This window comes from Rana temporaria, chromosome 7 (genome assembly GCF_905171775.1).
Source record: "Rana temporaria chromosome 7, aRanTem1.1, whole genome shotgun sequence".
NCBI lineage: Eukaryota > Metazoa > Chordata > Amphibia > Anura > Ranidae > Rana > Rana temporaria.
This window is the reverse complement of record NC_053495.1, coordinates 137609609-137637059: the sequence shown is the minus strand read 5'-3', so window position 1 is coordinate 137637059 and position 27451 is coordinate 137609609. Positions and strand designations below refer to the sequence as shown.

The 27451-nt window shown below is 44.4% G+C and overlaps 1 protein-coding gene across 1 annotated transcript; it reads left to right on the top strand.

Moving 5' to 3' along the window:
• Positions 1-193: 193 nt before the first annotated feature.
• On the top strand, positions 194-25810 carry DR1 (down-regulator of transcription 1). Its single transcript, XM_040360008.1, has 3 exons — positions 194-732; positions 22107-22270; positions 25040-25810. The coding sequence occupies exons 1-3, from the start codon at positions 513-515 to the stop codon at positions 25181-25183; spliced, it is 528 nt and encodes a 175-aa protein (XP_040215942.1). The 5' UTR covers positions 194-512; the 3' UTR covers positions 25184-25810.
• Positions 25811-27451: the final 1641 nt, after the last annotated feature.

Here is a 27451-nt window from a genome sequence, read left to right as displayed (position 1 = left end):
TCAATGTGGAAGGTTGGGGCACTGCTTGGGGTGATCAGGCTATACTACTGTACGTCTCATTTCACTCTCCCTGCTATCCACAACACCACCACTATCACTTCTCTAACTTCCCTCTATGGAAAAAGCCCGCAGCGTGTTACGTCACGTCGCGCCAGCGCAGCCCAGCCATGGTAACCTGGACGTGGGTGCGCTCCCGGAAGTGGAGAGCAGTACGCCGCGCTTCCCCCCAGACGCCGCTTCCGGTTGGAGAAGGCTCTCTCCGCCGGGATGTTCCCGTGACCGGCACCAGCCCGCCGCCTCTATAATCCCCCGAGCCGTGTCCCCTGGTCCCCGGCGTGCAGCCTCTGAGCCCCGACCATGTTGTGAGGAGGAAAAGGAGCAGGGAGCCGGCGCCGTCTTCTCTCTCCGTTCTTTTAGCGAGGCCTGTGTGGATTCATCGGCTTTGTTTTTATAGGGTCCTCCACGCCCCCTCCCCGGTGTCAGCACCTTCTCCTGCCCGCCGCCCCGGAGACATGGCTTCCTCCTCCGGGAACGATGACGACCTCACCATCCCCCGGGCTGCCATCAACAAGATGATCAAAGAGACTTTGCCCAGCGTGCGGGTGGCCAACGATGCCCGGGAACTGGTGGTCAACTGCTGCACCGAGTTCATCCACCTTATCTCCTCCGAGGCCAATGAGATCTGCAACAAGTCCGAGAAGAAGACCATCTCCCCGGAGCATGTCATCCAGGGTAAGGGGGCGGGAGGAGATATCATCTGGTCTGTGTTCCCATCCTCTGGCCCAGTGCAAGGATCCTCTGCAGGCTTTACCTAAAACCTCCTCCCCATGTGATGCCTTCCAATGAAGAGAGGAACTAGAAACTGACTGCACAACAAGGTCTGGAGATGTCAGACCCCAATCAGATGTTTGATGGCTGGGTGACTGCTAGACCCCCAATCAGATGTTTGATGGCTGGGTGACCGCTAGACCCCCCCAATCAGATGTCTGATGGCTGGGTAACCGCCAGACCCCCAATCAGATGTTTGATGGCTGGGTGACTGCTAGACCCCCAATCAGATGTTTGATGGCTGGGTGACCGCTAGACCCCCCCCAATCAGATGTCTGATGGCTGGGTAACCGCCAGACCCCCAATCAGATGTTTGATGGCTGGGTGACTGCTAGACCCCCAATCAGATGTTTGACGGCTGGGTGACCGCTAGACCCCCCCAATCAGATGTCTGATGGCTGGGTGACCGCTAGACCCCCCCCAATCAGATGTCTGATGGCTGGGTGACCGCTAGACCCCCCCCCAATCAGATGTCTGATGGCTGGGTGACCGCTAGACCCCCCCCCAATCAGATGTCTGATGGCTGGGTGAACGCTAGACCCCCCCCCAATCAGATGTCTGATGGCTGGGTGAACGCTAGACCCCCCCAATCAGATGTCTGATGGCTGGGTGACCGCTAGACCCCCAATCTGATGGCTGGGTGACCGCTAGACCCCCCCCCCCAATCAGATGTCTGATGGCTGGGTGACCGCTAGACCCCCCCCCCCAATCAGATGTTTGATGGCTGGGTGACCGCTAGACCCCCCCCCCAATCAGATGTTTGATGGCTGGGTGACCGCTAGACCCCCCCCCCCCCAATCAGATGTTTGATGGCTGGGTGACCGCTAGTCCCCCCCCCCCCCAATCAGATGTTTGACGGCTGGGTGACCGCTAGACCCCCAATCAGATGTCTGATGGCTGGGTGACCGCTAGACCCCCCCCCAATCAGATGTCTGATGGCTGGGTGACCGCTAGACCCCCCCCCAATCAGATGTCTGATGGCTGGGTGACCGCTAGACCCCCCCCCCAATCAGATGTCTGATGGCTGGGTGACCGCTAGACCCCCCCCCCAATCAGATGTCTGATGGCTGGGTGACCGCTAGACCCCCCCCCAATCAGATGTTTGATGGCTGGGTGACCGCTAGTCCCCCCCCAATCAGATGTTTGATGGCTGGGTGACCGCTAGTCCCCCCCCAATCAGATGTTTGATGGCTGGGTGACCGCTAGTCCCCCCCCCCCCCAATCAGATGTTTGATGGCTGGGTGACCGCTAGTCCCCGTCCCCCCCAATCAGATGTTTGATGGCTGGGTGACCACTAGTCCCCGTCCCCCCCAATCAGATGTTTGGCTGGGTGACCGCTAGTCCCCCCCCCCCCCCCCAATCAGATGTTTGATGGCTGGGTGACCGCTAGACCCTCCCCAATCAGATGTCTGGCTAGGTTCACACTATTGTAGGTGCAATACTGAATTTCTTCAGCTCTGTAGCAGATGGTCAGGGGTGGCAATCATTTCTAACACAAATGCAGCATGTCTTCAGGTGCATAAAACCACATTATGCAGAATGAGGTTCCATTTAGTAAAAGGGTCCGACGTTTTATTTTTCTTGTGTCTTCCACAGGTACAGCAATTGAATGGGCCGCTGTGCCTGTGCAAGCACAAGCTGCATCACCCACAATAGTGTGAACCTAGCCTTAGAGAGCCAGGGTCTGTCCATAGGATATCAGATTCAGTGTGCGGTCAGACCCCATCAGAAAAGCCACTACTGCACTGATCTGAAGCATCCCCCACTTAAAGGATGAGTTCACCTTTGGAAACCTGTTCCTTCTTGTAATTGTGCAACTGCCTGCTTATACAGACAGTCTGCAAGAACCCTGCATTGCACTTGTGATCTGATCATGGGTGCAATGCTTTACAGGCTTCTGCAAAACAAATTCCCTTTTTATAAACGGTAAACATGCTGGTCTTTCTTACTAGTCTGAGATCATCTACATATACTTTCTTTCATCACACAGATGTATCTATGTGTACAGCTGTGTGAGGATCTATCTTTGGCCGCACGGATTGGACTAGCTTTCTTCGCATCCCCGAGCAGGCAGTCCAATTCATGTTTATTGGAACATATGGCTGCACTGACACTGTTGCGCCTCCCAATTTGACAGCTGTGTGGGTGCGTGTCTCCAACACAGCGTGCATTCAGAGACATACTCATGCATAAAGAAATGGGGGGGGCGCGCCTCTCTAAATGTAGTATTAAAATGGAAACCTTTATTGCACAAGATTAAACACTTAAAAGATATAAGTGGAAGTCCTCATGCTCATCATAAATGGGCAGTTCCAATGCATCCCACAGGCTCCACACATGATCCAGTTTGCTGGGAAAGAGTCCAGTAGGAAGACCTGCGAGCTCCTGATCCCTTCCTCCCGCCGCGTGCTGGTGATGTAATTTCCACTTCTGCGGTTCAAGCTGGTCAGCGTGGAGCTGACCACTTACTGGTTCCTCTGAGGCACAGCCATTCAGCACAACACCAACCAGACCCTTTGCCAGCAAACCGGATCGTGTGCGGAGCCTTTTACCTGTTTTACAGAGTTGCTGGACACACTCTAAGGATGGCCGCCTCTTTTTAAACCATGCCTTTTTCCTTGGTTCAACTTTGTTTCACCTTTTATGACTGTCCAACCATATGTACATTATTTTAATTCAAGGGCATTACCTCTTTGGAGCGCCAGATACCTCTTACGAACATGCGTGGTTGTCAGATTGGGAGCAGTGGCTGTGTCCCAATAGATATAAATAAGACTGCCTGCATACAGATGTGCATCCCATGCAGGCAAAGATAGCTGTTTTCACATTGTGCACATAAATATGCCCTTGTGAACAAGGCCGTACATTCTAGTCTTGTTAGTAGGTGCTTAGAGAATTTGTGAGGCAATTGGAAAATATTCGGTCCCCACTTATCTGCATCTTATATTACATAGTCTTCTATGTTTGAAGATTCATTTTTGGTTTTGAAATAATTTTAACCTCTTGACCACTGGGCACTTAAACCCCCTTCCTAACCAGACCAATTTTCAGCTTTCCGTGCTCTCACAATTTGAATGACAATAACTCAGTCATACAACATTGTACCCGTCTGAAATTGTTGTCTTTTTTTCCCCACAAATAGAGCTTTCTTTTGGTGGTATTTGATCACCTCTGCGGTTTTTATTTTTTGCACTATAAAAGAAAAAAGACCGAAAATTCTGTAAAAATTGCAGAGTGTGGGGGGGTATTGCAGAGTGTGGGGGGGTATTGCAGAGTGTGGGGGGGTATTGCAGAGTGTGGGGGGGTATTGCAGAGTGTGGGGGGGTATTGCAGAGTGTGGGGGGGTATTGCAGAGTGTGGGGGGGTATTGCAGAGTGTGGGGGGGTATTGCAGAGTGTGGGGGGGTATTGCAGAGTGTGGGGGGGTATTGCACATAGTAGGGGTGATATTGCAGAGTATTGCGCAGGGAGGGATGGCTGGATCTGTGACTGTAATAGTCACAGATCCAGCCCACAGCAGCAGCTGCTGCTGACACCCCGCGCTCCCCCCCCCCCCCTCTCACACTGTACCGATCGGTACAGAGAGGAGAGGGAGGAACCGGCGTCATTACGGTTTGTTTACAAGTGATCGCTCCGTCATTTGACGGAGCGATCACGTGGTAAACCGCCGCTATCAGCGGCGATTTACCGCGATCTGTGAAGCGCCGGGTCTTCTAGACCCGGCGCTCACAGATGATTCCGGGAGCGCGCCCCAGGGGGCGCGCGAGTGAAGCATTCTGGGAGGACGTCGTCCCGGAATAACTCCACCGCGCTGTAGCAGTAAAATCGCTATGGCACGGTGGGGAAAAGGTTAAGGTCATCCACTATAGTATGACCCCTTCAACGAGAATCAACATATGTAAAAGAATAACTGCATTTAATGGAACTACTTTAAAACATGAACAGAATAAAAACTCTAAGGCCCTTTTCACACTTGGGCGTTTTTCAGGCACTTTCACACTGAGGCGCTGCGCTTGCAAGGCATCAAAAGCCCTGCAAGCAGCTTACCATTGAGGGAGCTTTTTTTAACGCCAAAGCGCCTGAAAAATGCCCCAGTGTGAAAAAGGGGTCTTAGCGGTGCTTTACCAGCATTTTTCGGACGCTGGTAGTGTGAAAGAGCTCTGAAAGCACTTCGGCTTTCACATTGGGATTGCAAATGAGGCTTCTTTCAGGCGCTTTAGGCCCCATGCACACAAGAAGCAATTATAAACACCTCTAAACTCACGTATTCAAAGGCAAAAACCGGTGTTTAAAACGCCTGTTTTTGCAGCGACTTGCGCAGCGTTTTGCCACGATTAGCGGCGTTTTACCGCGTTTGCGGCTGTCAGCGCTTATCTCAAAGACATTGTAGACCCTCCCAAAGTTTAAAACGCAAAAATAAAACGCTTCTGAACCCAAAATTTTGCGTCTGAAAAAACGGACATAAACCCAACTGCTTTAAAACGCCAAAAAACGTGATTGTGTGCATGGACACATAGGATAACATTAAATGTGTTCAGGGGCAGTTGAAAAAAATGTCCAAATGCCTCTGAACTCGAGTTTAGCAGCGTCTCGTGTGCATGGGGCCTTACAGGCTTCTTTATTTTAATGCCAAAGCGCCTGAAAAACGCCCCAGTGTGAAAGGGGTCTTAAGATTGCTGAGGAATGTTCAGGAGCTTTTATTCTGTTATGATTGGGATAAAAAAAGATTCTTTTTTATTTTTTTAAGCTGAATTCAGTCATCCTACATATGGTGATTTATACTGACTGTAAGTGTGCTAAACCTGGGACATGTCTGGCTGATGTGTGGGCAGACTTGACTCATTGGTATTTGAATATGCTGAGAGAAATGGTGAAGTGCAAAGCACAGAGATGCTGATTTACTAAAACTGCAGCTCTGCACATAGAAACCAGCTTCCAGTTTTTTTTTTTTTTTTTTTGTCAAAGCTTAATTGAATAAGCTAAAGTTAGAAGCTGATTAGCTACCATGCACAGCTGCACCAGATTTTGTAATTTCCAGTTTTTAGTAAATCAACCCCATAGTGAGTGTCATATCTATCATCTTTATATCTACTTAAAGCTACACCTGTAGCCAGGTTCACACTGAGTGCGGGTTAGAAATCGTCTGAACTCGCACAATTTCATACCCGCATGTCAGTCTGACTTCGGGAGCGATTTCAGAGACCTCTGTGCAGGTTCCTGCATAGATGTCCATTAAAATCGCCCCCGACATCTGTGTGGTGTTGCACCGATTTGGACGGTGCTATTGCCGGCAATAGCTGACAAATTGGCAGCTATTGATTTAAAATGTCAAATTGCATGCTAAATCAGTCCTTTGTGTGCATATGGCTATAGCATGACTAAGATATCATGGCCATAAGAGGTGCCATACCATAAAGTGGCGATATTTTACAGTGCATGCAGCCAGTGAAGTCACCAGTGCATGCGCTCTGAAGGTTCGTCAGACCTTCTGAGCCCATGTGCCGTAAACGGGAACTCCCTCGCACATGTGCCAGAGTGACTTCGTCGAGCCCCTGGCCATTTATGTAGCCGGAGGCCGCTAACCCGGAAGGAATACCAGATGAAGGTGGAAGCCCTCTCGGCAGTGACAAAACTAAGCCCTCCAGCTCCACGCTAAGGTAAGTTTCTCATAATGTGCTAGTATGGGATGCATACTAGCACATTATGACATTGCTTGCAGGGGAATCCAAAGCACTTGTATATCAAAGCATTTTTACAGGGTATAAAAGAGAAAAGGCACCTCTTAAGCCTCATACACACGATCGGACTTCAAACAAACTTTTCTGTAGATTTTTTATTTGAAGGTATTTGGCTGGGCACACCCATAGCATACACAGGGCAGGACTTTTCTGCAAACTTTCCCAACATCACGTGTTTTTGTTTTCTTCTCTTTACCGCCACCCTTTGGTCAACGTCTGCTATTGTTGGTTGATTTTAACATAGGTTCTGGGCATGCGTGTTTGTACTTCGGACAAAAGTCTGTTGGATTTCTGTACACACAATAGGACTTTTGTTGCCGAAAAGTTTGTCCGTTTGCAGAGCGAACTTTTGTCCGATGAAAACCCGAAAAAGTTTGTCCGATGGATCGTACACATGGTAGGATTTTTTTTTTTAAAACTTGCTCATTTTGAAGTTTGTTGTCAAAAAGTCTGACCGTGTGTAATTCTATGGGGTTTAAGTGTAACAATAAGTTGCTAAACGTTGTACTTTCTTTAAATGTACCCATATTGCTACACTTAGTCTCCTCTCTTCTTTTTTATACTCAGTTGTGACATGACGCTACTCTTATATCAAGACATCGCTTGTATATCAAGGCAACATTTATTAAAACATTTTGCTTGTCTTGCAAAACGCTCTCAAACCAAGGTTTTACTGTATATACTTGTGTATGTAAATTGGTGATGTATACATCCCTTCCAGCAATCCAAGTTTTATGTGCTCTAGATTTAAAAAAAAAAAAAAACACACGTGCAAAAGCTACAGGTGCTGTGTTGTGACCATGCTTGACTGTAGTTATTGCAAGCCTATTCCTTAGCAGGGGTTATAAATACGCTGCCAGTAAAGGAAACCTTGCATATCTGTATGTGAGACGCAGTAATAAAAAGGAAGCGTGTGAAAGTGTTTATTCAATTTAAAGTTAAATATTAGATGCCAAAACTCAAATTAAGGGGGATTTTTTTTTCTGATATATGGGCCCTTGTTTGTCATTGAGTAGGCTCACCACAGTTGTTCCATAGCTGACGTGGAGAAGTGTCTTAGAAGCTTGTGATTTTGTTGTACTCCGCCAATAAAATGTATTATGTAAACTTTTCATTCTCCTGCTTCTTAGAGCAGCCATGTCTGCACATCACCATTGCATTCCCCTGAGACCTGTTGATGAGTTCCACTTTATAGAGTTAGTAATATAATCACATTTTGCTTCTGTATAAATCATAAGCCTGTTGACAGCTTGCTAGATAAAGCAACTGCATTAGACTTGGCATTGAAGAGTCAAATATCGAATATTTGTAGGACCAGGTTTTTATTGCATGTGTTGGGTTAACACTGACACACTGTTTGCATGGAATATATATATTCTCTATCTCGGTGAAAGACCAGTGTACAGAATAAGGTGCTGTTTGGTATAGTCTAATTATATGGTGGCAGTTTAACTGTACAGAGATACTGAGCCCAGAAGGCAAACGCGCCATCCAAGATCATGTGGAGTTTATGTAAATATATTCACCTGAACTGTTTACACTGGGTTCCACAAGAACCAGGTAGAACATACCTTCTTAATTCCTCATGTAACTTGTCTGTGCAGTTTATTGGTGCTGAATACACAAAATCATTTCCCTTCACCAGCAGGCACTCATTTACTGAAGTTTCAGTAGCTTGAACTATCAATGCTTTCACTAGTGACATTTTTTTGGTTTCGATCTCTGCATATAGCAAGGGAACGCTGCATATTTTTAGTAACCCCCCTCCCCCCCGTTTTTTTTTTTTTTTTTTTCTTCTTCTTCTTTTTGAGAACTGGTAGTGGTTAGTTTAACACTTTCAATACTGGTAGACAGCCTATCCTTTTACTGAGCATCCAAAAGAGCGCAAAACTTGATTTCTTACATGTTTGGTAACTTTTTAGAAAGCAACTCTGTATGTAAGACCATGGGGAAAAAGACTGACGCTTGTTACTAGTACATATCTTTATTCATTATGAATGAATGAAAAACTTATAAAGCGCGGCACATGCGAACTGAATCGCTTCTGGGCGCTAGTTGTTCGTGTCTCATGACATCAAAAGAGCAGAGTTTTGATCTGTCTTCTGAAAGTCAGGTGGTTTTCCTCCAACCGAATGCTGGTTGGTAAAGCGTTCCATAGTCTCGGACCTTGAAAAGCAAACCTTCTTTCTCCTTTGGACTTGTATTTGGTTTTTGGTACCCTGACCAGATTTTGGTCGGTGGATCGCAGAACGCGATTCGAATTGTGAGGTTCTATCTTGTCGCAAAGATATTGCGGAGCCTTCCCATGGATGCACTTATGTGTCAGGCAGAGTGCTTTAAATGCAATTCTGTCTTTTACTGGCAGCCAGTGAAGGGTTCTCAACGAAGGTGAGATTGATTCCCATTTTTTTTTTCCCAGTCACCAGTCTGGCGGCCGTATTCTGAACGACTTGCAGACGGGAGATTTGGTACTTTGGGAGTCCGAGGTACAGGGCGTTAGCATAGTCCAGTCTGGAATTCACGATTGTTCCCACCACGACTGCTACGTCTTCTTTGGGGATAAATGGAATAAGTCTGCGTAGTAGGCGCAACAGATGGTGCGCTCCGCTGACTACTGACCCTATTTGTGCGTCCATTGTCATGAAGGTGTCGAAGATGACCCTGAGACTTTTGACTTTGGAGCTAGGGGTGATGATTTGGCCCAGAATGGGCGGGGGTGTCCAGGTTGTTGCCAGTTATCTTTTTACGATGTACTTCTCCTGGCCTGTTCCATAGGCTATGCACAGACCTTTTTTGGTATGGCTACTATTTGTGTTTAGGGACTATTTGAAAGGTGGCGTTTCCTGAGCTTCGTTGGCACGTACCTATAATATTATAGTTTGGATTACCTCTGCACTACCTTGAGTATAATGGCTATATTTAGGCATTAAAGAGACAGTCCACTGTCTAGCAAGGTGCATTAGAGCCTCACTCTGTAGTCTGTGGCAGACATGTTTCTTTGGGTAGGAAGGAATCGGGGTTCCTTTTGCAACCAATTTGAAAGGTTCCCACAATTTCCTGGCAGATTTTGTTTACCTTCAGCAGTTGCAGGTGGTGGAATGGTATCTGCCTTCAGGGGTCTTTAGAGTGATCAGATAAGAGTACCAGCAGGGACTACCCCAGGGCAATTAATTATTTATTAAGGCATCTGGCCAGTAATAGTTGCACATCTCCAGAAATACACTAGTAATAGAGGGAAGCATATCATATTGGGATCCTAATTTTAAAAAAGTTTTATTTATTGTCACACAGCTGATGAAAACTGAAGCTGTTTTTCCCCGTAAAGGAGTGTTTGTCAACATAGAGCTCTCACAGTACATAATAAACAGGATGGCTAATTCCAGCAGGTGTGGATACAGCACCCATGGAAGAACTGTGACGACGTATTCCTTCTGTTAGAGGAACTTCACCCCTCTTTCTTTGTATACTATAACTTGGGTTGCTGCGTGCGTGCGTGTGTGTGTGTTTGTTTTTTCACCAGTTGGAATTCAAAGTCTTTGGAATTTTTTAATACATTGTAAAAAATGTGGACAGGGGACCATGACGAGCAGCTTTCAGTAGATCTTTACTTGACACATTTGGCCTCATAATGTACAAGGATAGTTGAACCTGGATGTTTGGTGACGGAACTGAACTGTAATTTGTATAAGCTGCCGGAGTTCTCACTGTAATAAAGTGGTATTAAGAAAAAAAACGTAATATTTTGCAGCAGGGTTGATTTGGTTTAAATCAAGTTGATTTTAAATCAATAGTAAAAAGGCTTGATTTTAATTTGACTCGATTTAAATCATAATTTTTAAAGGGCAACTGCCATCTCTGTCCTGCAGCTGCTCCTCCTCTGACCCGCTGTTGACTCACCGACGCTCCCATTCACTTTAAAGGGACGGCTGGTGATGCAACAGTGACACCACAAGGTGAGTGGATGCCTGCTAACGGGCACTGCCATGATGGATCTAAAATGACAGGTGCTCTTTAACCACTTGCCGCCCGCCAATGACATATTGACGGCGGCAAAGTGGTTGTCTGATCCTGACCGGACGTCATATGACGTCCTCAGGATTCTGAGCCGCTGCGCGCCCCCGGGGGCGCGCATCGCGGCGATCGTTGTTGCGGGGTGTCAGTCTGACACCCCGCAACACCGATCTCGGTAAAGAGTCTCTCACGGAGACTCTTTACCACGTGATCAGCCGTGTCGAATCACGGCTGTTCACGGTGTAAACAGGAAAAGCCGTTGTCGGCTTTTCCTCACTCGCGTCTGACAGACGCGAGTAGAGGAGAGCCGATCTGCGGCTCTCCTGACAGGGGGGGTTCGCGCTGATTGTTTATCAGCGCAGCCCCCCCTCGGATCGCCACGTGGACCACCAGGGATGCCCACCCTGGACCACCAGGGTGGGCAAAAAAAAAAAAAAAAGTCTGTAAAAAATAAAAAAAAAAAGTCTGTCAAAAAAAAAAAAAAAAAGCATTAAAAAAAAAAAAAGATGCCAATCAGTGCACTGACTGGCAACATAGCTAAATCAGTGCCACCCCACATTGTCCATCAGTGCCACCCTACAGTGTCCATCAGTGCCACCCCACAGTGCCCATCCATGCCCAGTGCCCACCTATCAGTGCCCATCTGTGCCACCCATAAGTAGCCATCAGTGCCACCCATCAGTGCCGCCCATGAGTGCCCATCAGTGCCGCCCATGAGTGCCCATCAGTGCCGCCCATGAGTGCCCATCAGTGCCGCCCATGAGTGCCCATCAGTGCCGCCCATGAGTGCCCATCAGTGCCGCCCATGAGTGCCCATCAGTGCCGCCTATGTGTGCCCATCAGTGCCGCATACAAGCGCCGCCAATCAGTACCACCACATCTGTGCCCGTCAGTACTACCTCATCGATGCCCATCAGTGCCATCTCATCGGTGCCCATCAGTGCCGCCATATCAGTGCCCGTAATTGAAAGAAAACGTACTTATTTACAAAAAAATTAACAGAAAAAAATAAAAACATATTTTTTTTCAAAATTTTCAGTCTTTTTTTAGTTGTTGCGCACAAAAAAAAAATCGCAGAGGTGATCAAATACCACCAAAAGAAAGCTCTATTTGTGGGGAAAAAAGGACGCCAGTTTTGTTTTGGTACAGTGTAGCATGACCGCGCAATTGCCATTCAAAGTGCGACAGTGCTGAAAGCTGAAAATTGGCTTGGGCGGGAAGGTGTATACGTGCCCTGTATGGAAGTGGTTAAATGTAAGGACTCATTCTTGCTGGTAGTTGGGAAACCTTCATGTTTGCAAAAATAAGATTGTATTTAGAATAATAAGCTGTCGGGTTAGTAAAACGGTGATATCAGAACAGATTCAGTCATCTCTCAGCCACTGTTTTCAGGAGGACTTGATTCCCTTTCTGTCTCCCATGTATGGACCCCATAAGTCGGCATTCACACTACAGCGGTTTGAATCGTGGGCAGATCCGCAGCAAATTGGATTTGACAGCGCCGAGGTGGGAATGACAAAACACGGGACTCGCATTTGATTTGCCATTCATTTGAATGACGCTTTAAATCGCAGTGCCGGTCTGCTGTAATTGTCGCACCGCATTTGCGGCAACCCGCATCGCGGGACACATGTCAGCCTAAAATAGCTCAGGGCTACTCTTAGGCGATATGCATCCCGCAATGTGGGTTGCCACGATTGTACTGCGATTTATCGCGTGACAATCACGACAGACCCACACCACGATTTGAGGTGTCATTCAAATTATTGGTATCTCGAATGTGAGTCCCGTGTTTTGTCATTCACACCTCAGCGCTGTCAAATATGGGCAGATTCGTGGCAAATCTGCCCGCGTCAAAACGCTGTCGTGTGAATGCAGTCTAAGGGTGTGCCGGCTTCTTGTTCTATTATTTCTAGGTGTCGGCCATCATCCAAGCTTACGGTCTCAAACGTGTGGGCCTTTCCCAGTCAAGGCCCACACTACTAGATCTGTGAGCGCTTCTTGGGCTTTTTGTCATCAGGCTTTTGTTTGCAAGGCTGCCACCTGGTCTTAATGGTCAAATGCCAGCATCAGTTTTGATGTCCTTTTAGCCCCGGTTCACACTTTTGTGACTTGTCATGCGACTTGAGAGTTTAAAATCGCATGACAAGTCGCACCCCATTAAAGGCAATGGAACTGTTCTAATCGGTGTGTCTCAAGTTGCTCTGACTTAGAAAAAGGTTCCTGCACTACTTTGGTGTGACTTCAACACTACACGCATTGATTTCTTAAAGAAGTTGTATGCAAGCCGCACTGAAGTCACACAAGGATGTCTGATTTAAAGTTGCGGCACTGTGTATAAGGGCTTAGATTAGACAATTCTTCAAGCTGCAGGTAGCCCCCAGTTTTTCTGTTGTGTTTTCTTAGACCTGTTTGTGTTTACTACCCATCAGTTGGAATGCCTTTGGACATCCCAAGTGTTAGACTTCCTGTGTCCCTCCACACTGCTTTGTTATAAATCTTTAGGCATGCTAAAAAGTTTTTTATTTTTGTTTTGTTTTTATTATTTGATATCTATTCATGTGCTCTTGATATATCTCCAAAACAAGAAAAAGTTTAAAGGAACACTGTACCTAGCAGGTGTCTGTTAGGCCCCTCTCACACTGTGGCGGGAGGTGCGTCGGCGGTAAAGCGCCGCTATTTTTAGCGGCGCTTTACCGCCAACTTTGCAGCGCTATTCTGATGCTATCAGGGAGGTTTGCAGAGGCGTCTGCAGAGGCGCATTGCCGGCGGTATAGCCGCGGTGTCCCATTGATTTTAATGGGCGGGAGTGGTGGAGGAGCGGTATACACACCGCTCCCTCACCGCTCCAAAGATGCGGCTAGCAGGACTTTTTTTTACTGTCCTGCTAGCGCACCTCTCCAGTGTGAAAACCCTCTGAACTTTCACACTGGAGACACAGCAGCGGCTGTTTAGGGTCGGTTTGCAGGCGCTATTTTTAGCGCAATAGCACCTGCAAACCGCTCCAGTGTGAAAGGGGTCTTAGCGTAACACTTAAAGGGGTTGTAAACACTTGTGTTTTTTCACCTTTTAATGTATCCTATGCATTAAGGTGAAAAAACACCTTGCACTCTCTGGGCCCCCATTTTACTTACCTGACCCCCCGAATTTCCATGGGCGCGATCCCACATTGCTTTCCCCGGGTCTTGTCGGGTCTTCATTGGATAGATTGATGGCAGCGCAGCCATTGGCTCCCGCTGGTGTCAATCAGACCCAATCCGTGGCCAGGGTTTGAGTCATACACTCGGCGGCTATGTATGCCGACTGTATCACACGGGAGCGCGCCTGCAAGGTAACCCTTTTCGGGAGAGAGCTTCCCAGAGGGGGTTGGCTTTTGCAGGGAGGAGCCGCCGAGGGACCCCAGAAGGACGTTCGGGCCCACTCTGCAAAATGAACTGCACAGTGGCGGTGCGCATGACATGTTGGTTGTTGTTTATTTTTTAAACTGAACCTTTAGTATCCCTTTAAGTCACAACTATGAGTCTCCTGGGTCATCACATCCCCATCCCCTGGTGGGTGGCACCCAGACAGCTCAAGCCTATTATTAGTTCTTTATTTCAGGTATTTATATAGCGGCGACAATTTATGCAGCGCTTTACATATGTATATTACTGTGCGGAAGTTTTAGGCAGATTTGAAGAATTGCTGTAAAGTAACAATGCTTTCAACATTTAAATTGTGTATTTTTATCAATTTACAAAATGCAACGTGAGTGAGCAGAAGAATCTAAATCAAATCAATATTTGGTGTGACTACCCTTTGGCTTCAATTGTTACACAAGATGCACTGAATTTTCAGCCACCGAAACATTTCGGCTGAAAACTGTGTTATCGGCGTTCAGAGAAAAAGGTGCCAATAATGGCATTGAAAATGCACTGCTATTTTTTTACATTTTTTTTCCCCCCTGAATTCACTGTGCTTTGCTGCACAGTGAACTCAAACGCCACTGGCAGTCCCTCTCCTTTATCCCGCGATAACTTACAGCATAAGTGTTTAAGTCTATGCCTATTTTTTTTCATTTTTTTGTATCTTCAGGCAGGTCTCCTCCTATGATCCAAGGCTACAGTGGGAGGTGCCGATCGATCAGCGCGGCGGTCACGTTACCCCCTGGCTGAGGGAGATCTCGGCCCCTCCCACTGCAGTCCTGGATTGTAGTAGCAGAGCGGCTGGGAGTCACGTGACCGGCCTGAAGATACCTGGGGGGGCGGTTATTTAACCACTTAAGGACCCCTTCACGCCGATATGCGTCGGCAGAATGGCACGGCTGGGCACAATCGTGTCTCTTTAAGCCCAGCCATGGGGTTGCGAGCGCGCTGGCAGGGTGCTCACGACCCGGTCCGAAGCTCCGTGACTGCGCCCGCGGACCCGAACGCCGCCGGTGTCCTGTGATCAGTCACCGGAGCTGAAGAACGCGGAGAGGTGTGTGTAAACACCTTCCCTGTTCTTCATTGTGGCAGTGTCAGTGATCGTCTGTTTCCTGATATAGGGAAAAACAATCACTGACGTCACATGTCCAGCCCCGCCCCCCTAATGTTAGAAACACATGAGGTCACACTGAACCCCTACAGTGCCCCCTAGTGGTTAACTCCTAAACTGCAATTGTCATTTTCACAGTAAACAGTGCCTTTTTAGTAGCACTTTTTGCTGTGAAAATGACTTTGGTCCCAAAAATGTGTCAAAATTGTCCGATGTGTCCGCCATAATGTCGCAGTCATGAAAAAAATCGCTGATCGCCGCCATTAGTAGTAAAAAAAAAAAAAACGTATTAATAAAAATGCAATAAAACTATCCCCTATTTTGTAAACGCTATAAATTTTGCGTAAACCAATCGATAAACGCTTGAGAAAAAAAAAAAAGATTGCAATAAGCGTTTATCGATTGGTTTACGCAAAATTTATAGCGTTTACAAAATAGGGGATAGTTTTATTGCATTTTTATTAATACGTTTTTTTTTTTTTTTTTTTTTTTTTCTTTTTTTTTTTTCTCTCTTCTTTTTTTTTTTTTTTTTTTTTTAACAAAAATGGGTAGAATACGTATCGGCCTAAAGTGAGGAAATATATTTATATATTTTTGGGGGATATTTAATATAGCAACGTGAAAAAATGTGTACATGCTCAGAAGCAAGTTATGAGACGGGCGCTCTATTTTTGTTTATAGGGCAAAAAATAAAAACCGCAGAGGTGATCAAATACCACCAAAAGAAAGCTCTACTTGTGGGAAAAAAGGAATGCCAATTTTGTTTGGGAGCCACGTTGCAAGACGCAAATCGCAAAAAGGGGCACGGGTCTTAAGTGGTTAAGGCATAATTTAAGTAAATGCTTATACTGAATTATTGCCGGATAAAGGAGACTGGCTGCCAGTGAAAGTGTTTTCTAAGGCAGTGTTTCCCAACTCCAGTCCTCAAGGCACACCAACAGGTCATGTTTTCAGGTTTTCCATTATTTTGCACAGGTGATTTGATCAGTTTCACTGCCTTAGTAATTACCACAGCAGTTTCATCTGAGGGAAATCCTGAAAACATGACCTGTTGGTGTGCCTTGAGTTGGGAAACACTGTTCTAAGGTAACAACCACTTAAAAAATTATCTTCACTATAAGGAACAACAAGGAGTCCTGGAAGTGATGGTTTGGCACTCACAGAGCCCTGATCTCAACATCGGGTCTGTCTGAGATTACATGAAGAGACTGAAGGATTTGAGCCTACATCCATAGAAGACCTGTGCTTAATTCAAGATGTTTGGAACAAAACCTGCCTGCCAAGTAACTTTAAAAAAAATACTGTGCAATTGATGCTGTTTTTAAGGCAAAGGGTGGTCACACCAAATATTAATTTGTTTTCTTTTCTCTTTCCGTTTTGTTAATTGATAAGAATAAACTAACACTTCTATTTCTGAAGCCTTTTTTCACCTTAGGGTATATTGTACATTTCACATCAGTTCCTTCCCTTAACGAGCTTACAATCTAAGGTCTCTTAAACCTTGTACACACTACTAGTTTATTTTTTTTTCCGTTCAAAGTAAAAAAAAAAACATCTCAGGTTGGAGCCACTGTACTAACAATTCAATATTAGTACAGCTATCTCTCTTGCTGAACTATTGTGTTCTGACAGGGAAAGGCCCCTCCATCAGGGCCCATTTACTTAGCAGCCAATGTATTCACTAGCATGTCTTTGGAATGTGGGAGGAAACCCTCACAGGGGGCACATGTAAACTCCAGACAGGTAGTGCCATGGTTGGTATTTGGATAGACAGGCCTAGTGCTGACTTTTAAAAACAATCTACACAAGGTAAGCTTTTACAGGTAAATAACATTGTTTAAAATACGATAAATACACATTTTATGGGAAGCTTTTTCTTAAAATGAGCAGAAAGTATGCCACAAGTTAATGTATGACTTATTACACTTGCTTATCCTGAATAGGCTTTGGTTCTTTGTTGTGCGCCATCTGCTGTGCATTTACTAAATTTCACTGGTCGCAGGTTTTGTTTTATATCCCAGTTCTCAGTATAATACAATCATGGTTCCTTCATCTATTCATTATAACTTTTTTTTTTTTTTTTTTGCTTTATTAATCTGATTCATTAAAGCTTTAACTTTAACCACTTCCTTACTGGGCACATATACCCCTTCTTGACCAGGTGAAATTTCAGCTTGTGGCACTGCGTCACTTTAACTGACAATTGCGCGGTTGTGCGACGTGGCTCCCAAACAAAATTGACGTCCTTTTTTCCCCACAAATAGAGCTTTCTTTTGGTGGTATTTGATCGCCTCTGCGGTTTTTATTTTTTGCGCTATAAACAAAAATAGAGCAACACTTTTGAAAAAAAAACTATTTTTCACTTGTTGCTGTAATAAATAGCCCAATTTTTTTAAAAAAACATATTTTTTTCTCAGTCTAGGTGATACGTATTCTTCTACATATTTTTGGTAAAAAAAAAAAAATCGCGAGAAGCGTCTGGTTTGCGCAAAAGTTATTGCGCTTACAAAATAGGGGACATAATTCTTATTTTTTTTACTACTAATGGCGGCGATCAGCATTTTTTTTCGTGACTGCGACATTATGGCGGAGACATCAGACACTTTTGACACATTTTTGGCGCCATTCACATTTATACAGCGATCAGTGCTATAAATATGCACTAATTATTGTATAAATGTGACTGGCAGTGAAGGGGTTAACACTAGGGGGTGAGGAAGGGGTTAAATGTGTACCCTGAATTGTGTTCTAACTGTGGGGGGAGGGGGGGGTGACTGGGAGAGGTGACCGATCTATGTCCCTATGTACAAGGGACACAGATCGGTCTCCTCTCTCCCCTGACAGGACATGGATCTCTGTGTTTACACACAGAGCTCCACGTCTTGTCCCTGTAGCCGCCGATCCCGAGTGCCTGGCGGACATCATGGCTGCCAGGCACTCGCATCGGCATCTCAGCGATGCGCAGGCCGTAAAAACACGGCCAGTCAGAGAAGTAGAACCACCCTGCGGCCGTATAAAGTCGTACGGCCGTCGGGAAGTGGTTAAGCTAAATACAAAGTTGAAATCCCATATGTGTAAGGTTATACCTGTATAAGGATTGCTCCATCTGGTCCTGAGATCGGCACCACTAATGCTTGGTTTGCTCCTAGTGCTGCTTCCTTCCTCTGCTAGTCTGAGTTCTACTGTTGAGGGGATTAAAAGTGGCTGATCGAGAGTTAGGTGGGTGGGGAAGTGATAGATTTTACTGCTCTCCAGGACTTGGCTAGAGAAAATGTGCAAAACATTTGGCTGACCATACTTTCGAATGCATGTAATAAAGCAGGGCTCGACAAATCCCGGTCGCCAGGTCGACTAGAAATAGCCTCCTGGAGACTTGGCTTGGAAGTCCCCAGCTCTTCCTTGTGTGAGCTAGCGCCATCTGGTGGTGGCCGTTGGTATTACAAGTTAAGCATTACAAGTTAAAAAGCAATTCTAATGTCATTTTTCACTGCCATCTTCTTCCCTATAATTGGAACCCCCAAACATTATATATATTTTTTATCCCAACACCCTAGAGAATAAAATGGCGATCATTGCAATACTTTCTGTCACGCCGTATTTGCGCAGCGGTCTTACAAGCGCACTTTTTTGGAAAAAATAATTACACTTTTTTTTTTTATTAAAAAATAAGACAACAGTAAAGTTATCCCCATTTTTTTTTTTTATATATTATGAAAGATAATGTTACGCCGAGTAAATTCATACCCAACATGTCACGCTTCAAAATTATGTCCGCCCGTGGAATGCCGACAAACTTTTACCCTTTTAAAAATCTTCATAGGCGACGTTTAAAAAAAAATCTACAGGTTGCGTGTTTTGAGTTAGAGGAGGGCTAGAATTATTGCTCTCGCTCTACCAATCGTGGCGATACCTCACATGTGTGATTTGAACACCGTTTACATATGTGGGCGCTGCTCACGTATGTGTTCGCTTCTGCGCGCAAGCTCGTTGGGACGGGGTGCGTTTCCTGGCTTCTAACTTTCTTAGCTGGCTCCTAGATTCCAAGCAAATTTGTCAAACCCTGTAATAAAGTATTACATGCTGTTCATACTCCGCCACTGAAAAATAACCTGATTGATTCTGCTGTTCACTGTCCCTCCCTCCTTGTCTATGTCCCCACTACAACCTAATGCCGCGTACACACGATCATTTTTCGGGTTGTAAAAAACGTTTTTCAGGCTCTAGAAAAAACAAAGTTTTTTTTTTTCAACTTGATCATTAAAACAGCCTTGCCTACACACGATTGTGAAAATAAAATGCTCTAGCAAAGCACTGTGACACGTACAACGGCACTATAAAGGGGAAGTTCCATTCGGATGAGGCCACCCGACAACATTTTTAGAACCCGATAAATGCTCTGGAGCCCACACTTGATCGTTTTTAATGACATAAAAAAAAACGTCATTTTTTACAACCCGAAAAATGATCGTGTGGACGCGGCATAAGACTGTGTAGACCAGCTGTTGCCACATCTATTAAGTATGCCCCATTTTCAGTTCCCTTTTAAGCTGTTCATTTCCTCCTTTTTCTTATCTGTGCAGCCCACATGACTATAGTCTTGCACATGTGGGTATATGTGCAGGGATATATGGCAGCCCACTCCCTCTTTCATGCCCACTAACCAACTGAAAAGTATGGGGGCAGAATATTACATCTTGGCTGATACAGGTATTGCCTACCTAAAATTCTGAGCAGATACAGGACGTACTCGGGCTGGATTGGATGGGGGTGAAAGGCTGTGATTTGCAGAATCTCCCCCTGGATAGCCCACACCATGTTTATGCACAAAAATAAAGATTTCAGTTCAAATACATTATTGTATGATGATTTAAAACATCTATTTGATATTTTTGTATTTTTCCTCTGTATTCCAAAGGCTTTTTTTAAACATGTGATCGGCAGCAGAGGACTAGAAGTGCCTCCGGCTGATGTTTCCCTGCAGACAGGCTGGGGAAAAAGCCTGGTCACATGACAGATGTATATCAGTTATTAAAAAAAGGTACTTAGATTTTTTATTTTTTGTATTATTTAAATAGTGTCGTCGTGTATATAGATGAGGAATAATGTAAATTAAATCATGTGTTCTTAGTATCACTTGTTGTTTTATAGTATCTGCTTTGAATTCAGCTTTAACCACTTAAGGACCGCCTAACGCTGATATACGTCGGCAGAATGGCACAGGCATTTTAAGAGCCCAGCTGTGGGTCGCGCGCTGCTGCCACGCTCGCGACACGGTCTGAAGCTCTGTGATTGCGCCAGCGGAACTGATCCCAGCCGGTGTCCTGCAATCGGGTCACAGGTGGTGTGTGTAAACACGCCTTCCCCGTTCTTCTCTGTGGCAGTGTCGGTGATCGTATGTTCCCTGTTATAGGGAACGACAATCGGTGACGTCACACCTACAGCCATGCCCCCCCTACAGTAAGAATCGCTCCCTTAGGGCACACTTAACCCCTTAGCATCCCTAGTGGTTAACCCCTTCACTGCCATTGTAATTTTCACAGTATCAGTGCATTTTTATAGCACTTTTCGCTGTGAGAATGACAATGGTCCCAAAAATGTGTCAAGTGTCCGATGTGTCTGCAATAATGTCGCAGTCATGAAAAAAATCGCTGATTGCCGCCATTAATAGTAAAAAAAAAAAAAATGCCATAAAACTCTCCCCTATTTTGTAAATGCTATAACTTTTGCGCAAACCAGTCAATAAACGCTTATTGCGATTTATTTTTATTTTTTGTGGTGGGGAAAAAGAAGCCAATTTTGGTTTGGGAGCCATGTCGCACAACCACGTAATTGTCAGTTAAAGCAACGCAGTGCGGAATCTAGGGCTGCAACTAAGGATTATTTTCATAATTGATTAGTTGGCCGATTATTGTTCCGATTAATCGGTTAATAATCTTAAAAAAAAAAAAAGTATGGCCGTACAACGTCTTTAAAATTTTTTTATAATTTTAATAACATTCATTTGATTTTTCTAATCGTCAGTGGGGTCAAATCGATGTTCCTTTTCAACCACAGTGACGGAAGTTTAGAAATAATAGAAAACTTCTTGGTCAAAGGAACTTTCAGACCGTGTATGTGGTTTTCGTTCAGAAATAACATTCATTTTAAAAATGAATGTTAAAATCAAGTGAAAATTTTAAACATTCTTTCCTTCAGCGAATGTACAAAGATTTTTCGTATTAAAGCGGGGGTTCACCCTTAGAGGGCACTTTTCCCCCTTCGCTTCCTGCTCGTTATTACTAGGGGAATCGGCAATTTATTTTAAAATATGTGCAGTACTTACCCGTTTACGAGACGCATCCTCTCCGTCGCTTCCGGGTATGGGCTTCGGGAATGGGCGTTCCTTCTTGATTGACAGGTTTCCGAGAGGCTTCCGACGGTCGCATCCATCGCGTCACGATTTTCCGAAAGAAGCCGAACGTCGGTGCGCAGGCGCAGTATAGAGCCGCACCGCTTCTTTCGGCTACGAGTGACGCGATGGATGCGACCGTCGGAAGCCTCTCGGAAGGCTGTCACTCAAGAAGGAACGCCCGCTCCCGAAGACCCATACCCGGAAGCGACGGAAGAAGATGCAGCTCGAAAACGGGTAAGTACTGCACCTATTTTAATATAAATAGCCGATTCCCCTAGACCGAACGAGCAGGAAGCTAAGGGGAGATTTTTTTTTTTTTTTTAAATGGGTGAACTCCCGCTTTAATATAATATTAACAGTAGCGATTATTTGCTTTTTTTTTGTACTATAAAGGGCTCATTTTCGTGTTTTTTACTCATGTTACTGGCCGATTTAATTGATTTATGAAAATAGTAATCGATTTAATTTCATAATTGATTAGTTGTTTCGGCCCTAGCGGAATCGCAAAAAAGGTCAAGGTCCTTAACCTGCATAATGGTCCGGGTCTTAAGTGGTTAAGAATCAAATTTTAGCTGTTTTTAACACATGGTTTAATCATATTTTTTTTTTTTTTTTCTCTCTTAGCACTAGAAAGTTTGGGATTTGGTTCCTATATCAGTGAAGTAAAAGAAGTTCTGCAAGAGTGCAAAACGGTAGCATTAAAAAGAAGAAAGGCCAGTTCACGTCTTGAAAACCTTGGCATTCCCGAAGAAGAACTTCTAAGGCAGCAGCAAGAATTATTTGCAAAAGTAAGCATTCTCTGTTATTACAGCATTGCTAAATCGGCACATTGGAAATTTGACTGTTGATTGAATGTGTTTTTTGGAGAGTATATATCCAACATTATCTGTCCTTTGTGGCACTCTCTGCTAGCCAGTGCAAAGATTGCCAATAATGGGTTGTTTCTTTTTCTTACATAAAGGTTTTGCCACACAAGGATTTATTTTATTTTATAATTAGGCAGACTTGAAACTGCAGTTTTAAATCTGCACCAGCTTTACTATGGACCTGTGTGTGTGTGTGTGTGTGTGTGTGTGTGTGTGTGTGTGTGTGTGTGTGTGTGTGTGTGTGTGTGTGTAACTTTCATCTTTTTTTACTTCCCTATAAATCTCAGTCTAATCTAAATAAAAAGAAGGAAGATGCTATGTTAATTGCCTAACTTTAGCAGTGAATTCGGATTGGGTGGAAAGATACCCATAGACCATTTGGTCATTTTAAAGCCTAGCGCACACACAGGTCAAATATTGGGCAGCATCACCTGATTCAATAGAAAGCAGCCGACATTCGGCCTGTGTGTACGGCAGCCGGTCTGACTGGCTTCTGTCGAAGGGGCATGACTGAAAAAGGTCTGCCTCTCGGCTCCTAATCGGCGTTCCTAGCCAATGGCTGGGAGCATTGACCGGTGTGTTCTGGTGTGTGCCGCCCCCTGTGATAACATAATGGCTCAGCGGGGGAGATCAATGTACAAACATCGTATTGTTAGTACAGCAGCTCCTCCTGAGCACTTTAGAGTGTGTGTTTTTTTTTTTATATATATATATATATATATATATATATATATATATATATATATATATATATATATATATATCTCCTGCTGGGTTGGACGAAAAAAAACATACTAGTGTGTACCAGACTTAAACTCCCTGGCGGTATGATTCTGTCTGGAATTACGTACCAAAAGCGGTACAATTATTTTGCAAGGAAATTTGGCGTTTTATACTGTAGGCCTGTAATTTTTAGAAATAACTCATTTAAATCTGACCAAGCAAGAGTCTTGTAGGCATCCCGGGTATGATTTTTATTTTTTTTAAACAAAATTATAATATAATAAATAATTATAACTAATTATAACAAATAATAATATAATTATAATAAAAATTATTCAATAATGTAATCAACTCAAAATCACTGAAATTTGCAGTTGCAGAATTGTCGCTGTCATTATTTTATTTTTTTTATGACGAATTTCCCCGCAAATCGCTATCGCACATTTCTGCAAGTGATTATAATTTATTATCGCTGTTTTCTAGCTGATCTAAAACCATTTTTGACATAAAGGGACACTTTTGGACAATCTACAGTTTGCAGGGAGAAAGAAAGGGTTTTTATTATATAAAAGTACATGCAGGGCACTGGGCAGACCACTAGGGACAAGGGGGGTGTGTATTTTTTACATACAGTACTGTAATCTATAAGATTACAGTATACTGTATGTAAAGTGTTTGTTTACTTTTTTGAATTTGGCGCCGTTCTCCGTCCCCGTGCGTCGTAACGTCGCAGGGAACGGAGATCGGCGGCACACGGGGACTGTGAATCGAGCGAGGAGGACCCGCTCGCTCACACAGCGGGTGGCATCGCTGGATCCAGGGACAAGGTAAGTAAACCAAGCCTGTGGATCCAGCGAAAGGTAAGCCCGTCCAGCCCGAGCGTGACTCGGGTTTACCGATCCTAACATGTAAAACCAACCCCGAGTCACGCTCGGGTTTACCGTCAGGGGGGTTAAACACTTAGTCTGGGCCAATTCTGACATTCCTCTCCTAGATTTAAAAAAACATCTATCCTCTACTCTTTTTTTTATTTATTTATTTATTTTTTCTGTTTTGCTAGAAAACTACTTAAAACCCCCAAACATTAGATCATTTTTTAAAAGCTAAACTAAATCCTCATTGCTTCCAGTTTCTGATGTCACACACTAGCAGGAACGACATCCGTTCGTCCCACTCTTTTTTTTTTTTTTTTAGGAAAAAGATGCTGTCAGACGCATCCTTACCAGGCTTCCCGATAGCTACCTGTACAAGTAATCCAGTGGCTCTTTAGCCACTCAGATAAAATTTTGTGCAGAATCGCTGGCCCTAAAAAATATCTTGTTTAGTGATATCGCCCTTCCCATCCAAGGATGGATGTTCAGGTACGTCCTATTGACGAGAAGTGGTTAGCCATATTGGCTATATCAAGCAGATGGTGGTGAAGCTTGCCCAATTCTTGTTACCTCCTGCACATTTGTATCCAATAGGGAGGCTGCCAATCACAGTGATGGGACTGTAGGAATGTGTGAGGGCAGATTATACTGGCAAGCCATATTACCCCAAAAATTTGGAATTCAGAGCTACATGTGGGATAAAAAAAAAAAGTATGTGGGGGGCATGGCTATTGGCATTGTCACTACTTTCACATGCCTGGAAATCGGCAACTGGCCTGCCCACTGCTTTCTAGATTGACAGCACTGTCTCTGCTGCTGAAATTTTCCCTTGTGAGCTGCAGTGTCTGGGAGGGGGAACATGTGAGACACAAATGTAGACTGATTTGGGTCAGTCAGGGAAGGTAAAATAAATTATTTTGTTCCGCTATTTGATACTTGTTAGGACTGTCATACAATGGACTTTAGTTGCAATTTTAACATAATGCTTTATTCACAGGAAAACAAATTAAAGCAAACGGTTCCATGACAATGTTTTGTTGTATTGAAGCTCTACAATTGAGTGCAATTTCTAAAACTGTATTCTGTTTTCTTCTAGGCCAGACAGCAACAAGCAGAGTTAGCCCAACAGGAATGGCTTCAGATGCAGCAAGCTGCACAGCAGGCACAACTCGCAGCTGCTTCAGCCAGTGCAAGCAACCAGGCAGGCTCATCACAGGATGAGGAGGAAGATGATATCTGAATCTTCCTGGCTGCGTTTTCTATCCTCCTGAATAGTTCTTGCCTGCACAGTGAAATCCGTGTTGGGGGGGGAAAAAAAACGCTTACCTGGAATTTTTTTTTATGTGTCTATGGTGGACTGGTCAATTGGTATTGTAGGGATGTCTGTAAAGTCTCTGCTCCTATGTCCTAAACATGTACAAAACCCCCTTTGAACTGTCGACTCACTTAAGGTTCAGTATCATATCAGTAGAGAATTTTTAATGGTCTTTATGGAATTTTATATTAGCAATGAGTCATTTACTTGATCAATAAGCAGTGTTAAACCAAACTACAACTTTATTAAATAGTGAGATTTATACAGAAGCTCTAAAAACCTATTTGCATTTCCCTTTTAACTAAACTTAAAGAAAAAAAAAAATCTTAGGAGTTTTTTTTAATTTTTGGGGAGGGGTGGGGATGGGGGATGTATATTGTTCTGACAGGAATACAATTAATTTCATTGTAAATGTTGAATAACATTTTGCCTCTTTGGAATATGGCACATATGAAAGGGCCATAGAGTTGTATAATGTGCAGTTTGGATGCAAAGCTGTGTAAGCATCCTATCTGATTGTGTATATATCTATATATATGTGCCCATACTGAATCCTGTGCTCCAGTTATCTCTTGTATGTGTCTTATTTTTAACAGCCTGAGCTGTAGCGGAATACTACATTTTACAAGCAAAACAAAGCAAAATGTTATATGAGGAAGTGTAAACCCTGATGTGTGTGTTCAGCAATGTTATCTCAAGCAGTTGTAGAGAAATGCATACTTACTGTCCTGTTGGGTCAGCAGAGATCATCTTTTAGGATTTGGACTTGGGGCCCTTTCACACGGATCAGTAATGATGCGCCTCCGTATGTCAGTAAGCTCAGCAGGGTTTGCTCCCTATATCCTCGCTGAGCCGTCGGATGACAGGGCGGTCTCTGTACACTGTGCAGGGACCGCCCTGTCTTGTCTCCGCTCTCCCCTATGGGGGGAGCGGATGAACACGGACCATATGTCCTGTGTTCATACGTTCCGCAGACGGAAGAAAAAAAATTGGATCTTCTTCCGTCTACAAAAGCAGATGTTTGCGGAGGCGGGTGATTACGGGTGTCGGCGGATGTTCATCTGCTGACACCCGCAATCACATAGGGACCAATGTATGTCCCTTTTTCATCCGCAAAAGGATAGATGAAAAAGCGAACATACAGTCCGCACGTGTGAAAGGGGCCTTACAGTTAACTTTGTTTTTAAAATGCTTATGTCCTTGACCATTAAATCCATGTAGTGGTCAGTGATTTGCACGGAGGGCTTTCCAAGGTGTTTCTGGGCCAACGTTATTAAGAAACTTGCCAGTGTGCTTAAGTTTTGGATTCCTAATTTGGATTAGTGTTTTTGTTAAACAATTATCTACTTGTTGGAGTACAATGCGATTCTTAACTGAGGAAGACACACAGACTTAACCAAGGAATAAGTGTGAGGACCTGAGTGCAATGTACAGTATGCATAGTTGGTGATCAGACTCTTATTGTGGCCTGACATTGGTGAATTTTTATTGGTTGCTATGAGATACAATGCGCTGCACTAAATGCTTTCCGCCTTGTACGGTTTATTAAACAAGGCTATTTAGTCCTAGTTTAACACATCTATACCCTGGATGATTTGTTTACCCATGATGACCAGGCAGATCTCAACTGTAATTTTTCCACTGCAGTTTAGAATGTAAATGTTAGGCCGGCCATACACAAAGCAAATTTCTTTCCTGCAACCACTCGATTTCCCCATCAACGCAGACAGTGTTAATGCGGGAATCCCTCCTGCCCATACCATTGTCTTCTCCCGGGGAGACGGGAAAGCAGTCCCCGCCATTAGAAGATCGTGATTATTGCTCGAGACTACAGCAACCACTAGCGATGAGGTAAAACCTGGCATGCTCTTTGTACACAAGTTGCTCGATCAATTTGGTTCATTCAGCCTGCCCACAGTTCAAATCTTGGCTGGTTTCTGCTGAACAGTGTATGGTCTGGCTTGGTATAACACTGTTTCTGCATGAAACAGTGTTGGGGGGCCTTATTACAGACCTATTGTAAAAACACAGCCTCACTCAGTCTTGGTCACTCAACCAAAGAGTTCATGCAGAGCTGCTGATCACCCAACGCTGCCTGAATGTCTGTCTAGAAATCCCTTCATATGAAACTGAAATGCCCAGATACAAGCTGCCTTGAGAGGCCATGGCACTGTTTTTTGCTACAGAGTAAAA

Bases quoted from the DNA above. Each gene is read 5' to 3' on its own strand.
- DR1 (XM_040360008.1), top strand. From the start codon at position 513: ATGGCTTCCTCCTCCGGGAACGATGACGACCTCACCATCCCCCGGGCT. The intron at 733-22,106 runs GTAAGGGGGCGG...TTTCTCTCTTAG, and splicing joins CCCGGAGCATGTCATCCAGG to CACTAGAAAGTTTGGGATTT. The intron at 22,271-25,039 runs GTAAGCATTCTC...GTTTTCTTCTAG, and splicing joins AGCAAGAATTATTTGCAAAA to GCCAGACAGCAACAAGCAGA.